At 51.4% G+C, this 16165-nt stretch overlaps 2 protein-coding genes across 8 annotated transcripts in view; one reads left to right on the top strand and one right to left on the bottom strand.

The window, feature by feature from the left end:
• Myo19 (myosin XIX) overlaps nucleotides 1-10648 on the top strand; it is a 31396-nt gene extending 20748 nt beyond the window's left edge. For all 3 annotated transcript variants that reach the window (XM_004870394.3, XM_087191458.1, XM_021248669.2), the window contains 12 exons: nucleotides 179-300; nucleotides 659-772; nucleotides 966-1142; nucleotides 1495-1647; nucleotides 2511-2618; nucleotides 3597-3667; nucleotides 5169-5272; nucleotides 6760-6905; nucleotides 7007-7136; nucleotides 8123-8208; nucleotides 8641-8943; nucleotides 9876-10648. In XM_004870394.3, the coding sequence (XP_004870451.1) occupies nucleotides 179-300; nucleotides 659-772; nucleotides 966-1142; nucleotides 1495-1647; nucleotides 2511-2618; nucleotides 3597-3667; nucleotides 5169-5272; nucleotides 6760-6905; nucleotides 7007-7136; nucleotides 8123-8208; nucleotides 8641-8943; nucleotides 9876-10004 (1643 nt within the window). In that variant the 3' untranslated portion in view covers nucleotides 10005-10648. The remainder of the gene's footprint in view (nucleotides 1-178; nucleotides 301-658; nucleotides 773-965; nucleotides 1143-1494; nucleotides 1648-2510; nucleotides 2619-3596; nucleotides 3668-5168; nucleotides 5273-6759; nucleotides 6906-7006; nucleotides 7137-8122; nucleotides 8209-8640; nucleotides 8944-9875) is intronic.
• Znhit3 (zinc finger HIT-type containing 3) overlaps nucleotides 10535-16165 on the bottom strand; it is a 38183-nt gene continuing 32552 nt past the window's right edge. For all 5 annotated transcript variants that reach the window (XM_087191459.1, XM_087191462.1, XM_087191460.1 and 2 more), the window contains 3 exons: nucleotides 13670-13753; nucleotides 12766-12846; nucleotides 10535-11186 (listed from right to left, as the gene is read on the bottom strand). In XM_087191459.1, coding sequence (XP_087047585.1) covers nucleotides 11005-11186; nucleotides 12766-12846; nucleotides 13670-13753 — 347 coding nt within the window. In that variant the 3' untranslated portion in view covers nucleotides 10535-11004. The remainder of the gene's footprint in view (nucleotides 11187-12765; nucleotides 12847-13669; nucleotides 13754-16165) is intronic.

Below are 16165 nucleotides of genomic sequence, written 5' to 3'. Positions count from 1 at the left end.
GAGGGGGATGTGGGATAGGTGTGGGAACCGCCCTGGGTGGAGAGCAGAGGACAGTGGTGGTATGCTCAGCTTACCACTAGGGGTCCTGCTCGCTCAGCCTTGTCCCTGGGCTCTTGGAGTCCCTCTGTCCCCATCTGCTCCCCCTGGTAACCTAACAGATTTCCTATCATCCTCCCAGGCCTTCTGGATGTGTATGGATTTGAGTCATTTCCTGACAACAGTCTGGAACAGTTGTGCATCAACTATGCCAATGAGAAGCTGCAGCAGCACTTCGTGGTTCACTACCTAAGGGCTCAGCAGGTGAGGGAAGGGCAGGGGCAGTCCTGGATCCTCTTCCACTTCTTGGCTTGCCCGCCTCAGCCCAGTTCTAACTAAGAGCCTTTGTTCTCCGTATCTTATTTTTGGCAAGTAATAATTGTACCTTTGAAGTAAATGTGTATGTGTGTGGTGCTGGGGATTGAACCCAGGGCCTCGTGCATACTAGGCAAGTGTTCTATCACTGAGCTACATCCCCAGCTCAGTGTGATGTTTTGAGATATTCTTTTTCCTTCTCTGATGCTATTCTGGAACATGCTGTGGTCCTGAGGCCAGCCCTGGTGCCCATCCGGCCTCACACTACAGCTTCTTTCTCCCTCATCTCCCTGCCCCCTGCCCCTAGGAGGAATACACACTTGAGGGCCTGGAGTGGTCATTTGTCAATTACCAGGACAACCAGACCTGTTTGGATCTCATCGAGGGGAGTCCCATCAGCGTCTGCTCCCTCCTCAATGAGGTGGGAAGGGTCAGCTAGTGAACTGAGCACCAGAGTTGGGCTTTAGGCTTTTCTCCGCCTGCCGAATGGGTTTGCTGATCCCTGCATTCTCCCTCTTGGGGGCACTTGCCATGGGAGCAGAAGATGGGCCAGTGAGGGTGGTGATGAGATGAGACCTCATTTCAGTGGCTGACTGCCCACTCCCATCCCACAGGAATGCCGTCTGAACCGGCCAAGCAGTGCAGCCCAGCTCCAGACACGCATTGAGAGTGCCCTGGCTACCAGCCCCTGCCTGGGCCACAACAAGCTTAGCCAGGAGCCCAGCTTCATTGTGGTACATTATGCAGGGCCTGTGCGGTACCTCACAGCAGGCCTGGTGGAGAAGAACAAGGTGAGGCCTGGCCATGGCCTCTGGGGGCCAAGTCATTGCAGTGTGCACACAGTAGTTTCCCATCAGGGTCCCCTTTCTCCTAAATGTCCTCCCAGAATCCCAGACCACCATGTTGGGCCCATCCTTGAGGTCTCTGCTCATTGACCTTGACCCACCTGGACATGACTGGTGCTAGGCTGGGTCTAGCTCTCTGATTAGCCAGTGGATCTGCTCCTCTCTCAGACCCAGACCCCACTCTTCCCAGGAGCCATGTCTTCTGGGGCTTGGCTGGCCAAGGGTGTGCCAGGCCCATGGACAGCCCTGGGGAGCAGTCCACCTGCCCTCACCTGCTGCCCTTGCCCTTTCCCAACAGGACCCTGTGCCCCCTGAACTGATTGAGCTCCTACAGCAATCCCAGGACCCCCTTCTCACAGTGCTGTTTCCTCCTCAACCCAAAGAGAAGACCCAGGAGGAGCCCTCTGGCCAGAGCAGGGCTCCCGCATTGACTGTGGTGTCCAAGTTCAAGGTGGGTCTGGTGGTGCTAAGTGAGGTGCTCAGTTCAGTGCTTGGTCTCCAGTGGTTGTCCCCAGGGCAGATGAAGATCATAGTCTCACATGTTTACCTTGAAGCATTGGACTCAGGTAGACATAGTCCCCGTCTCCATGGAGTTTATAATTCAGTATTGAAGACAGAGAAGGAAACAAACACACCAGCAGCTGTACTGACATGGCAGGAAGTCTAGGGCCCGCTACCCTTCTGCTCTGTGAACCTTTGTGACAAGGCCCTGCTCAAACCCTGTCCTTGGCTGGAGCAGACCTGCCACTTGTGTCAGGAGTATCTGCTCTCTCAGCCTTCCTGGGATCTGACCACTGTCCTTCCACTCCCCTCACTCCCACCTCCCACAACCCTTGCCTCAGTGCGTTCCTTCTCAGCTGTCAAACCTGCGCCTCGCCATCACCTCGAGGCACCCTGCAAAACGCAGGTTGAGAGCACTTTCCTGCCTCAGCCTCACACACAGTAGGGATGCCTGTCCGGTGTATGTGGCCCATCAGACTGCCTGGGTCAGTCCCAGTCACAGCCTCCGTCACACAGGGAGGGCGTAGTGATGGCAGCTGCAGCCTCCCCCTGCCTGGGTGGCAGCAGTTACGAGACTTCTAGTTAGACTGCTCTGGAGAGGAGATCGAGATGATGCACGGGGAGACCGTTGAGGCAGCAAGTGGTCCAGGAGGGCTGTTGCTCAGTGAGAGCCTCCAGTAGCCCCAGGGCAGATAAAGGTCATGGTCTGGGGGGGCCACTGCTGGAGGTGCGTGATGCACTCACTCACCAGGGGCCAAAGATGGCGCCAAGCAGCCCAGTCCCTGCCTCAGCCCAGCTCTCTCCCATCTGCAGGCCTCCCTGGAACAGCTCCTGCTGGTCCTGCACAGCACCACGCCCCACTACATCCGCTGCATCAAGCCTAACAGCCAAGGCCAACCACAGACCTTCCTCCAGGAGGAGGTAATCGCCACTGGCCCCCATCTGACCAAGGCCCTGAGAGGATGAAGGGCAGGACGCCGCCTCCAAATGGAGAGGCAACAGGGGGTCTCTCCTGCTCTGGCAGGGCAGTCAGGTGTGGTTGTCTGGCGTGTGCACTGCACAGTGCCCTAGCCGCAGAGGTAAGTAGGGGCTCCAGTGCATCCCACTTTCTACTTACAAAGCCATGTGGCTGGGTGTGGTGGTGGATGCCTGTAATCGCAGCCCTCAGGAGGCTGAGGCAGGAGGATCACTGCGAGTTCGAGGCTAGCCTGGGCTACATAGTGAGTCCCTATCTTAAAAAAGAAACAAAACTGGAACAAAGCCACGTGCCTGATGAGGGCCTAAAGCTGCCCAGAAGAACAGGTGTCTTTTATGATTGATGGACAGTCTGTCGCCTCACAGCCCAGCACAGTGTGCCCATTTCTGACTGGAGGCGTCACTTTTTCTAATTCATACATGAGCACTCTGGCCGGCAGCTGCCCTCTGCTCAGGGCCCTGAACTCTGAGTGAAATGGAGTGTGAGTACCGGACAGTGCTGAAGCGTGTCCCACAGCCACCTGGGGGATGTGGTCCAGGCCTCTGGGGCCAGGACCGCTTGTAAAGACCTGGACTCAGATCATGGAAGAATCTTAACAATATGACCTCCTGTGCCCCTCAACTGTAAGCCTCTCTACTGCCTGTAAAAAGTAAACACAATCAAAACTAGAAATTTGGTTGGGCTGCACTGTGGGGTCATGAGCCTGCAGCACTCGGCCATATCCGTATCAGAAGTCAGACCGTGGAACCCACTTTCTAGGAGGGAGATTTTCTTCAAAGTCCCTTGGTCTCTTGCTGTCCCAAGGAGATTCCCCCATCAGCCAAGACTCAGGAGAGCCTGCAGCTCCACGAAGAGCAGGCCTGAGAAGGGCCGAAAGAATGGCATTTCAGGCCTACAGGTGCTCCTGTCTCCCACCCTTGCAGGTCCTGAGCCAGCTGGAGGCCTGTGGCCTCGTGGAGACCATCCACATCAGTGCTGCTGGCTTCCCCATCCGGTGAGTGAGCACATCGCTACAGGGGCAGGGCCAGGGGCAGGGTGGAGCCAGACAAGGGCCTGCCCATCCAGACTGGTCCTGACATGGGGATGCAGAGAGAAGAGAGAGGCAGGTCTGTGGAAGTCAAGCTGGAGCTTGAAGAGCAGCATGTATTTATTTCTCACTCACTGTGTGCTGTTGTACCCAGCAGTGTCTGGTAACATGTTAGTAAATAAGTGAAGGTGAGTTTCTGCCATCTTGGGCCACACATTGCTGTGGAATCAAGAAAAATAAGTGCACGCCTGTGATCACAGCACTCTGGGAGGTTTAGGATTCCAAGTATCATTTAGTGAGACCCTGTCTCAAAATAAAAAGCACTGTCAGTGTAGCTCCATACAAAGGCCCTGGGGTCAATCCCCAGTACCTTCCACAAACACAGGAAAGAACAATAAATGTAACTGGAGCCAGGAAAGAGACAAAAATACTGTGTGATAGATTACCAGGGCCAGCAATCCTTGGCTGGTCAGGAAAGGCCCCCTCCGAAAAGCTCAAGAGTTAAGGGATAGCAAGGGACCAGCCTGTGAAGATCTGGGCAGTGGGAATGTAGTGCAGACCAAGGGAAGCACCATGCAACACCAGCCGTGGGGAAGGGAGGTGGGCAGGAGCCAGACTGTAGGGCCTTGTAGGGCATGAGAGGACTTGGCAGTTTGTCCTGAGTGCAATGGAAGCTGCTGGGCTGTGCAAGGAGGGAGTGGTGTGAGCTCATGCATATTCTCAGAAGATCCCTGTGCTGCTGTGGGAGGTTGGCCACAGGGCCAGGAGAGAAGTGAGCCAGTGGGCAGGAGTCTGTGGCAGGTATACGGGTGAGCAGTGGGAGACAGGAGTGTAGCTCCAGTGGGGGGAGCAGGGCTGGATTCATTGCTGGGTAGAAAGCGGGTTTCGGGCAGGAAGCAGTCAGCTCCCAGAGCAGCTTCCCGTCTAAAGCAAGTAGGTGAAATGGGGAACAGTTTACCAGAATGGTCTGGGCAAGGCCCAGTTGGAGGGTGGGAGGGCAGGGGGGTGGAGGTCAGCACTGGATTGGTGGCAGGTTGTTGGCTGTGACAGGAACCATGATAGGGCAGCAGGGGTGAGGAGTGACTAGGAGGAGGAAGAGATGCCAGGTGTCACCAGCTGTTTAGAGCATTACTGCTGTGAAGGAGCAGAGAAATCAGGAGGAAACAGGAAGATGTGGAGGCAGAGGTCAGCGTGTTTGGTGAGGAGTGGTCTAGTCGGGGGAGAGGCTGCGGATCCCATTGAGTGAATAGGACTCTGGTAGACAGGCAGCAAGGAGGAGCAGACTGGATTTAAAATGGCCTCCGTGGGGTTTCCCCTGAGTGACCCTGGTAACCGCTCTGGAACTCATCCCATCCATTCACTGAGGCCAGCCAGGGCAGCACCTCACTGGGTTCCTCAGCAGATTAAATAGAACAGCTTTTAAGCCCCAGACAATGAAGTCTTTCTCTTCACCTGCTTTGGCTTCCAGGGTCTCTCATCAGAACTTTGTGGAGCGATACTCGTTACTGAGAAGGCTCCGTTCTCACACACCTTCTGGACGCCACAGCCTGTGTGCTGCCAGAGGGCGCGCTGGTGAGTGGGCCCATTTACTAGTCATTTGTTCAACCACAGGTTCCTGCTGCTTTCTCTGTCATGCTCAGGGATGGGGATTCAGAGATGAGTACAGCATGGCCCTGCCCTTACAGTTCTTGGCTTCATGGGGGAACAGACTCCAAGACTGTGGCGTGTGGAAAGGCAGAGCTATTAACAGGACACTGTGGGTTGTGCTGGGGAGGCTTCGAGTGTGGATAAATTACCTTAGCCAGGTGAAAGGTCTCCACGTGACAGGTAATGAACAGAGGCCTGGAGGCACTGCAGCCGGGTGGGGGTGAGCAGCACCAGGCAGGACGGTGCTGACAGGTGGGGCCTGGTCAGGGAACCTGGGCAGATGAGGTGGCACTGCAGGGGAGGAAACCAGTGACTCCATCAGCCTCATGCTTTCTGGAGACCACCCTGGGGGCCTTGTCTGGAGGGTCTTGGAAATGAGGCTGCAGAGCTGTACAAGTGGAGAGAAGACAGAGAGGTGGGCAGTCTGGAAATGTGTGGAAGAAATCAGCCACTGGGGGGAAAAGTAAGAGGAAGAAAGGCCTGGGGAAGCTGAAGAGCCTGCCTGAGCGGCAGGTCCCATCCGAGAGTCATCCAGTGCAGATGTCTGTGAGGCACTCGGGCAGCTTTAACCTCGGGGAATGGCTCAGGGAGGCTGGCATGTAGACTCGAATAACTGAGTGTGGGAGCCCTGAGCCCCAGGGGCAGGCAGAGGGAGAAGAGGCCAAGGACGATTTGCAAGGCCCCCAGTCAGCCACAGCTGCTCACCCACCCACCCAGTGCCTCCTGGGGCCACCAGAACCTCTTGAGACAATTCTGCTTTGTTTTTCTCCCTTCTCGGGTGGTGTGCCACTTTCCTTTCACTCTTCTTTCTCCTCTCTCCATGGTTTGCTCTCCTGTCCTTGTCTCTTGCCAAGTCCCTCTGGGCCCTGGTCGGTTTTGCAGCTGTCTGATCTCCGGCATCTGCTTTGGCTGCCTCTGTCTCCGGAGAGGCACTGGGCAGCTACGGGTGGTCAGAGCCCTCAGGTAAATCCTCCTACACAGAAGTCAGCCCTGCAGCACCTGAGAGGGAGGGAGGGGAATCACTGGGCCTTCATGGGACTGGGCTTTTCTTCTCCCTTTCTCATAAACATCAGAGTGAGGGTTAAGTGCTGGCCAGGCAGCCTGGGATTCGGGGTTGAAGGAATTGCTTTTCCAGCCATTATCCCCTTTGCCAGCATGTCCAAAGAGACCTATGGTAGTGAAGGCTGCAGGACACTCCAGGGTGGGGACTCCAAGACTTCGCAGAACAGCCAGGGCTCTAAGGGACAACAGAGAGGTTGCTTCTGGCCTTTCCCAAAAAGAGGAGAGGAAGAGATGGCTAGAGGCAAGAACAGTAGGAAAGAGGCTTGGAGAGGAGACCTAAGTCAGTGTCTTAGGCCACACAAGTGTGTGACGACCAAGCACTGATGGGGCCTCTGTTGCCCATTCCCCAGGACAGCTTCTGTGCCCTGAGGAGGCGACACTGCAGACTGTCCTGCAGGACCTTCTGCACGCTCTGCCAGCTCTAACTCGGAGGGCAGTCACACCTGCTGACCCACTGCACTGCGGCAAGACCAAGGTGTTCATGACTGAGTCCATGGTATGCTGGTTCAGGAATGAGATTACAGGAGCCAGCTGCAGGCTCTCAATGGGGCAGAGAGCACAGCAGCTGGAGACCTCAGTGGGTGCCCCTTCTCCCAGCTCGAACTCCTGGAAGATGGGCGTGCTCGGGTGCTGGAGCAGTGTGCCCGCTGCATCCAGTGTGGCTGGAGGCGACACCAGCACCGAAAGCGGGAGAGGCAAAGGCGGGCGGCCGTCCTCATTCAGGCAGGTAGGTGGGGTGGGGCTGCTTGTCCTCCAATGGGTGCAGGACACAACTTGATGTTGGCTTCCTTTGAAGCTCAGCTTGTTGAATGGCCACCCTCTGAAGATGCGTCCCAGCCTCAGGTAGATGGCATGGCCCACAGTGCCCGGGATTTGAATTTCCTGGCGTTTTGCCCAGTCTCTCCAGTTCAGTGGAAACCAAGTCACTGCACAATCCTATAGGCAGGAGAGGCTACAAGTGCGACCTCACTTCCCCTTCTCAGACCGATGTAGCTGTTTGTGCCAGCGTGTAGCCCTCTCACCCCAAACACACAGGCTTTTTTTTCTTGAGACAGGGTGTCACGATGTAGCCCAGGCTGGCTTTGAATTTGCAGCCATCTTACTGCCTCGGCCTCCTAAGTACTGGAATTACAGGCATGTATCACCACACCAGCCAGGGGTTTTCTAAATAGAAAAGTAATTTTTTTCTTTTGTGGTGCTTGGGATGGAACCAGTGATTTGTGAATGGTAGGCAAGCTCTCTTACCACTAAGCTACAGCCCTAGTCTAAGACCAATACTTTTTTTAAAAAGTACAGACATGGGCTTAGGGATTTAGCTCAGTGGTTTCGCCGCCTGCTGCACAAGCGCAAGGACCTGAGTTTGATCCCCGGTACCAAAAAAAAAAAGTACAGACAATCCAGACCCCTCCCATTCCCGGCATTGCCCAGGACTGTGCCTGTGGTGGGAGGTGACCCTGTTGGGCCCTCACCAAGGGCCAGAGCACCTGTTCAATGTGCAGAGATCTCCCAGTGTGTGGGCAGTGGGAGGGGTGTTTTCTTAAAGCCCATTTTGCCTTGTGTGTTAACTTTAGAACCTTACTTTACATAGTAACATGCAGTAGCTGTTTCTGTGGGAAAAAACATGTATTTCACAGCAACTTGTGTTGACAGCCAGGGTGCCAACTGCTCTAATGACCATCTTTTCTCTTTGCTGTTTCTAATCACAACTCTTAGCCATTCGTTCCTGGTTAACTCGGAGACACATCCAGAGGCTGCACACGGCTGCCACGGTCATCAAGCGCGCCTGGCAGAAGTGGAGAGTGAGTGAGACTAGAGCGGTGGGTGGGCAGCATATGGAGATCGGGCACCAGACAGACCCGTGCAGAAAGGGTGGCACTGTGAGGGGGCTCAGCCACTCAGCCTGATCCTCGTGCACATGACAGGCATGAGGCACCTCCCTGAAGAGTGCTTAGAAGAGGAGAGGTGAAAGCAACTCTGGGAACATACTAAGCCAAGGCAGTCAGTTTACCTCTGCTCTATCAGTTCTATCTCAGGAGGCTGTTATTTTCTTTTAAAGTAGTGCACTGTTGCTGTACACTCTGCCACATGGGGCCAGTCGGGCTCAAGGTACCCAGCTATTCACAGCTAGGTGCCTTTAATTCGTCGTGTCAAGGTTCGTTAAAAAGTTTTGTTTTACATTTTCCATTGGGGGCTAGACAGTGTAAAGCTATAAAGTTATTTTTCTTTTTCAGGTCCGAATGGCCTGCCTTGCCTCTGAAGAACTGGATGGTATGGAAGAAAAGCCCATGTTTCCAGTTCCTAGTTCCCTGAGCTCCTCCCCGCTGCCCCCAGCACAGGCCAGGCTCCAGGGGGCAATAATCCGCCTCTGGCCCCTGGGACTGGTCCTGGCCAATGCAGCCGTGGGTGTGCGTGGCTTTCAGAGGAAGCTGGTGGTCTGCGCCTGCCTCCAGCTTCCCTTGGGCAAGCCCAGCAACTACAGTGTAACTACAGCACAAGATCAGACTGGTATCATGTCCATCCGAGCACTGCCTCAGGTAGGCTGTGGTGAGATAGCAGTCCTGCTTGTGACAGCTCCAGCTTGGGAGGGCAGGCAGCAAAGCCTAGGCGTCCACGGGGGGCAGACCGAGGCTGGGACATGACCTTCCCTAACCCTACTCCTTAAACCAGACCCCTGGGCACCCAAGCAGGCTTGGATTATTCCCACTGTTAAAGCTGGGAACTGGGACCCTTCCAAGGCCCTTCACCTGTGAAAACCTGTCAAGTATTGTAGCTCTGAGTCTTTTAATTAGTCCTACTTCAAAAAAACTTGGGTGTGACAAGTTTGTCACCTCAGATGACTCAATCTGACAGCATGTTTTCCTCAAATTTTATATTTTGTGTGTGTGGTAATAAGGATCTAACCCAGAGCCTTGCACATGCTGGGCAACCACTATAGCCCCAGTCCTCCCCACATTACTTGGTTTATCTCCTCTGGCTGAGGACATGAGAAGCTGTGGTTCAGTTCCTCAGACAGTGTAAGTTCCCCCCACCAAGCCCGGCCTCATAAAAATCAGCTGAGGAAAGGAGACAGGTGTGTTACGGTTAAAGGCAGAACCTCAGGGTCTGGGTCCTGGCTCTGCGACATGCACTGGGTGACCTCCATTTCATCTGTACAGTGGGCTAATATTCAGCCTGTTACATGGGCCACAGCAGAGAGTGGAAAGGAAATAGAATTTCCACACAAAAGGAATTACTGTTGGCCATAATCTAGATTAAATGTCCCATAAAAACTCAGGCCAGCATGAGTATAAACAGAAATAGCAGCGTTTTGATTCAACTGTAAGCAGTCATTAACTCAATGCTGTGGGCACCAGGCCAGTACTTGTCCACCCTGCCTCACATTTCTAACATTTGCGTTGTGAGGTACCTTTAGGGCCTGGCACTCCAGGGAGCTGAGGCCAGGCTTCATTTCTCTCTTTCTCCCTAGGGCTCGATAAAGTTTCACTGCAGAAAGTCTCCACTGCGCTATGCCGACATCTGCCCCAAACCCTCGCCCTACAGTGTTACTGGCTTTAATCAGATTCTGCTGGAAAGTCACAGGCCAGTCCACGTTTGACCTCACCCCTACTCACCTGGCTGGGTGATCCGTGGTGTCTTTGTTTCTACAAAGGCTTTTTCCTGCCAGCTGCAGCTGCCTTGCCAAAGACACTGAATCAACAACTGCCAAACTTCCCACAACAGATCCAAATGCATGCAGGCGCAACAGGTCCAGCCTGCAGCCAGGGCTGCGTGGCCAGTGCACCAGCAGGCCTGGGGCTACAGCCCAAGCACTGGAGGGGTCAGGGCTGTTGGTTACCAAGCCAGGACTGGGGCCACAGAGAACTTCCAATTTCATCACCTTTGCAGATCAAACCCAGCAGCAGATGCAACTATTCTAGAATGTATCTGTCATTACAGGGGGCACCCCATCACCCACAAGCACTTTAGAAGAAAATGGGCAAAGTCAACCTAAAATTAGCTCTAGAATTTTAACTGGGCAAGAATTTGCATTTAGTTCCTAAACCAGAAAACTTTCATATTTAGTAAATTGTTGATTTAACTTCAATGACATTAGGAACTAAAACAATGAACAGTGCAATGTACAACTGAACTGCCGTGTTGATTTTATTAATATTGATTCGGTTTTTAACTCATGGGTATAAAACTTGATATTTATGATGTCTACCTAAACTGTGCCAAAGATAAAATATTTAAAACAACCATGTGCGGCTATCAGGGCTCTCCTCATACTAGCGCACCCTGCTTTCTCCAGGGTGATCTTTTATCTTGCTTTTTCCTTACTTGGCCCAGGCTTGCTCTGCAGTCAGTTTCTCTCCCACTCTTCACTTTACTTTTTCAAATCGACTTTGCCACTGCTAAAAAAAATAAAATAAAAACAACCACAGGTATGCCAAGTCTCCTCACAAAAGATCACCACCTCGAGTAAACCCAGTCTGCCGCCTCTGGGACATCACCAGCCTCGCTGAGGGCCCCGCACCAGCCGGCCTCCTGGGAGAAGTGGTGGCCAAGTTCTGAGTGTCAACTGTGTGCTTCGGAAAGGAGCACAACAATCCAGACTAAGAGTCCTCATTCTGGGATGGTTCCACGGCCCTTAAACAGCAGTCTGCGAACTCCACAAACAAGGGCTCTTGCATGTAGGCTCTCATGAGCTCTGCTTTGTCATCCGCCTGGTCAAGGCTGACCATCAACTGTCTCAGGTGTGGATTAAGCAGTAAGTTTCTTAATGGTGCCGATTCACCTTATAAATTAACAAGAAAAAAGCTTGTCAAGTTCAAATGGGAACCCATCGAGATGTTTCAAATGTAATAAACATATGCCCTTAACCTACACAGGGCCCCCCCCCCAATTGCCACAGGTTCTGCATCCATGGGTGCGACCAACCAGATAAAAAAGTTGTCTGAGCCCAGCACAATACTGCACACCTGTAATCCCAGCACTTTGGGAAGCAGAGGCAGGAGGGTTGCCAAGTTTGGGCCCCACCTGGCAACTTGGTGACGTAGTGCAACCCTGTCTCAAAATTGTAAGGGAGGGCTAGAGATGTCGCTCAGTGTGAAAGCCCTGGGTTCAATTCACAGTACCTCAAAAAAACCTAAAAATTTGTACCAAACATGTATAAATCTTTTCATTGCTATTACTCCTTACATAACAACTATTTACACTGTTATAAAAGACTCAGTGCTGACAAGAGTTATACCAAATACTCTGAATGCCAAAGCCTATGATCCAGAGTGCCCAGTGAACAAGCATTAATACCTCTACAGGGCTTTATAATACCCTATACCTCAGTATAATCACTACCATGGGACCAATCACTTTTCAGCCTGACTTGGTGTTGTGGAAAGAATGAGAATAATGCCCACCTTTAGGAATTGCATTAATTGATTAATTACACATACAACAGAAGAGTTATAAGAACTGAATAAGTAGTGCTACAAAAATGTGGGGATTTTTCGCTGGGGGGGGGGGGCGGTTACTGAGGAATGAACCCAGGGCCTTCCCATTGAGCTACAACTCTAGCCCTTATTTTTGAGACAGGGCCTTAAAAAGTCACCAAGTTGCATCACTAGGGTCAAATTTGTGATCCTCCTGCCTTAGCCTTCCACGCTGCTGGGATTATAGGCATGTGCCACCAAGGCCAACAAAAAAATGTACATTACTAACACCATTTACCATTTCCCCCTACAAAAAGGATCACATCTTGTGATTACCAGTGTATAAGTCAAGCACTGGAGTAAGGGAATATAGGTCCCTGCCATACAGATTAGGGTGTATGACATTCCCATAAAATTAAGTCCAAAGTTCTAAGGCTAGCCAGAATAGTGTCTATTTTTTTTTTTTTTTTTTTGGTACCAGGGATCAAACTCAGGTCCATGCGCTTGCGCAGCAGATGGCAAAACCACTGAGCTAAATCCCCAGCCCAATAGTGTCTATTTTGAGAGAAATAATAGGTCATGAAAAGCTTACCAAAGAAAACATGAACCACACCTTGAGGAAGAACAGAATTTTGCCACCTGCAAGATCAGTAAGATTCCAGGCAGAGGGAATGGTGAGCACTGTGGCAGGCCATTTATGTTTACAGAGCCACGTGCTCGAAGAAGAGCCTTGCATGCTATACTCTTTTTTTTCAGTAAGTTTCTAAAATCTAACTTAAAAAAAAAAGGAAATTAAGGTTGGGGGTGTGGCACAGTGGTAGACTGCTTATCTAGCATGCATTGAGTCCCTAGATTTGATCCCCAGCACGTACAAAAAAATCATTCTATACACAGAATAAATTTATCTCTGTGGTTGACAAGGAAATAGGTTCAGCACAGACTTACCTAAACTCTTTAAATTCTGCAAAGAAACTCTGTCCTCTTCCTCATCGCTATTGAGAAAATCAGCTACAGAGGAATCGTCATCTGAGGAATGCAGAGCACAATCAACTGCTCAGACTCAAGCCACCCACTCCAGATAAAAATGTATGCACAAACTCATGGGACAGGGATGGGTAAACACATAGATAAGAGCAAAACAAAAATAATACCCTTCTCTGGACTTCACAATTATACTAACTCTCCTCTTGTGTGGAAGTGAAAGAACTGGTAATTTTACTTGAACAAACGCACTGCAGTGCTACACACTTACTCCATGCTTCCCTGTGTTCTCGGGGCTTAGAGCCTGATATCTATTTCTTAGCACCCCATCTTCCCTCACCCTGGCTCTAGCCCTGTGATGGGCCAGCCAGTGACTAGGTGCTCTGTAATAACCTGTCCAACAGAATGCCCTGGGCTTCAGCCTCGGCAGAAATCACCACCACTGCCTGAACCCAACCTGGAAATCTCTCAAAGGACAGAAATGGCCCATCCCTGTGCTGTGCATCTTCGGTGCCTCTTTGAGGCACCAGAGGGGCTTCTTGCATGGCCTGGAACAGTGCATGCATGACACCCAGAGATGTTAAGGAAATTCTGGACGGGTGGATGGAGGGGAGGACACCCACTGCCACAGTAAGCTCTGAGGAGCCCCCAGCAGCAGTGAGGTGACCCAGACCAAAAGAAGCCTCCTGCCTGAGCCTCGCTCAGGTGAAATGACAGCCCAGGCAGGCCCAGGAGGGACACCCAAAGCTGTGGCTGGGGGAGGCACCTGCTAGCAGGGCCCATCTCAAACACCGAGACCATAGCCAGGGCCTTTCTCCCTCTGCCTCCTGCCCCGTGTTTCCTCCCCTGAATGATGCAACCAACCAACCTCTATTTTCCTCAGGCTGTGTAGCTTTTACAGGAGGAGCTGATTTTTTTTTCTCAACAAGATGAGCTTTAAGGTTGCATTGCTCTGAAAGAGATAAAATGTCAGGCACATGTCTCCTCCATTTGCGCAGCAAGGCTCCATCTGCTCACCAAACCAAGGGGGAAACGTGTATAGGGTGGAGATGGATACAGAGGGAGAGATCAAAGCAAGGGGCAGAATAAGGCAAACAATGAGCAACCTGGGTTCGTGCATTCCAAGAGCCTGTCCCCGTAGCCCCTGACCTGCCTAACCTCACAAGCCTTTCACCACAATTCGGTGGCACTCTGACTTTCGCAGCACTCTCAAATACCAAATTTGTATGCAGCATGTGCCAGTGGGGACACAGATGAAAGCACCACTCCCACTTTGGCAAGGTTTAGTCATAGACATCAGCAAGAAACAGATAAGGTAAGGACTTGGTCTAAGCCCAACTGAGAAAACCAGGACATAAGACTAAGGGGACTCAGTGGAAAGAAAAGTAAGTATTCTTCGCAGAGGAAAAGGGCTGTGATCCTGACACAATGAAGTCAGATACCAGAGGATGGTGATGAGCTGACTGGTAGGGCAGATGTGGCAGGCGCTTGGGGCACAAGAGGAGGAAGCCTTGTCCACGGCCATACCATCCTGAACACATCTGGTCTCGTCTGACCTCGGAAACTAAGCAGGGTCGGGCCTTATTAGTATTTGGATGGGAGACAAAAGGAGGAACCCAGAGCAAAAGAATGCCAACACAGCCAGGGGTGGTGCCACACACCTATAATCCCAGCACTCCAAAGGCTGAGGCAGGAGGGTCACTGTGAGTTTGAGGCCAGTCTGGACTACATAGTGAGTTGAGTTCAAAGTCAGCCTAAACTACACAGTGAGACCCTGTCTCCAACAGAATGCCACAATAGAAGTTGGTCTCCCCTCCCTACCCCACTCAGCAAGAGCACCTCTGGCATTTAGAGCAGGAAGGGCTTTGGTGGTACAGGGTGGTCTCAGGCTGCAGGGTTTACAAGAATTCCAGTACCATCAATAGCACCACCAATCCCTACTCTGCCACCACAACCACAAAAACACTGACAAGGTCCCTCTCTAGGGAATGCTGCCCTCCACAACAGAGAGCCATAGAATTTCCAACAAGGGACAGAAGAGGTAGAATACCTCAGATTTGAGTTTCCAGAAAAATCCTCCTGGCAGCAGCAAGAACACAGGGTAATGAGCTCCTGAATCCCCAAGGGGTTCCTAGAGGAATCCCACAGGAGTGCAGGGTGAGAGGGCCAGATCCCCCAACCCCACTTCCTGCAAAGCAGCAAAGTAGCTCCACTTCTTTCCCATCTCAGACTATAAAGTTTCTTTTGAAAATGCTCCAGAGACTAGGAAAAGAGGGCAGTGGTGTTGCTGTAAACCTTCACTGTAAAATACAGACTGGAGGGCCGGGGATTTAGCTCAGTGGTTCCGCTGCCTGCCTCGCAAATGCAAGGACCCGCGTTCGATTCCTGGTACAAATAAAAAAAAAAACAGAGACTGGAAGAGATAAAATCAAAGGCAAAATGACTAATTAGGAATGACAGAGCAGGCGTTAACAGGAAAGGGCTGGGGGTGGGCAGACTGGAAAGATGTCAAATGCAGACTAACCAAGATTAGTAAACTGTACGCTGTGAAAAAGAAAAAGGGGCCAAGCAGGTAGGAGTCAGCTGCAATAGCTGCCAGTGATAAAGCGCCAAGCACTGTCCTGGAAACATAGTGTCCCACTGAACCCTTACACAGCACCTATCACACAGGCTGTTAATTCCACTTACAGATGAGAGATTTGAGTTTTCTTGTAAGAGAGAAACTTGTCCAAGGTCCTCACTTATTAAGCAGCAGGGGCAAAATCTGCATCCAGATGTAACTTTCTATTCTTTTCTTCTTTTTTTTTTTTTTTGAGACAGGTTCTTGCTATGTAGCCCAGGCTGGCCTCAAACTCACAGTGATTCTCCTGCCTCACCCTCCCAAATGTTGGAATTACAGGTGTGTGTCCAGCTCTAGGTCTAACTCTTAAGACTGATCTGTGCTCTGTATAGAAGGAACACAGGAGGAACCAAAGGAAAAGTAGGCATGGTGGCGCATGTCTGTGATTTAAGCACTTGGGATGCTGAGGCAGGAGGATCACTGAATTTGAGGCCAGCCTGGGCTACATAGCGAGAATCTGTCTCAAAAAAACAAAAAATAAACTAAAATGTAATATTTTTAAAAAAAAAAAAGGTAGATTTTTCATTTTAATTGTACCTGACCCCCAAATAGAGATACTTGTTTCTAGGGACCAAAATAGAGTTTGGAGCTAAAGATCTGGATGTCAAGAAGGAAAAGGTGAGAAGGAAACGAGTGGGGGGGGGGGGGAACGAGGGAAAAGGAAAGAGAACAGAGTACCCACAAATGAGATCAAAGACAGAATCACAGGACCGAGTTTAGTAGACAAAGGGAGGGAATCAACAG

Source organism: Heterocephalus glaber, unplaced genomic scaffold (genome assembly GCF_053883595.1).
Source record: "Heterocephalus glaber isolate CG9 unplaced genomic scaffold, H.glaber_assembly_v1.0 deba00001564, whole genome shotgun sequence".
Taxonomy (NCBI): Eukaryota; Metazoa; Chordata; class Mammalia; order Rodentia; family Bathyergidae; genus Heterocephalus; species Heterocephalus glaber.
The sequence above is the reverse complement of the archived record's forward strand: the minus strand, read 5'-3'. Positions and strand labels throughout refer to the sequence as shown.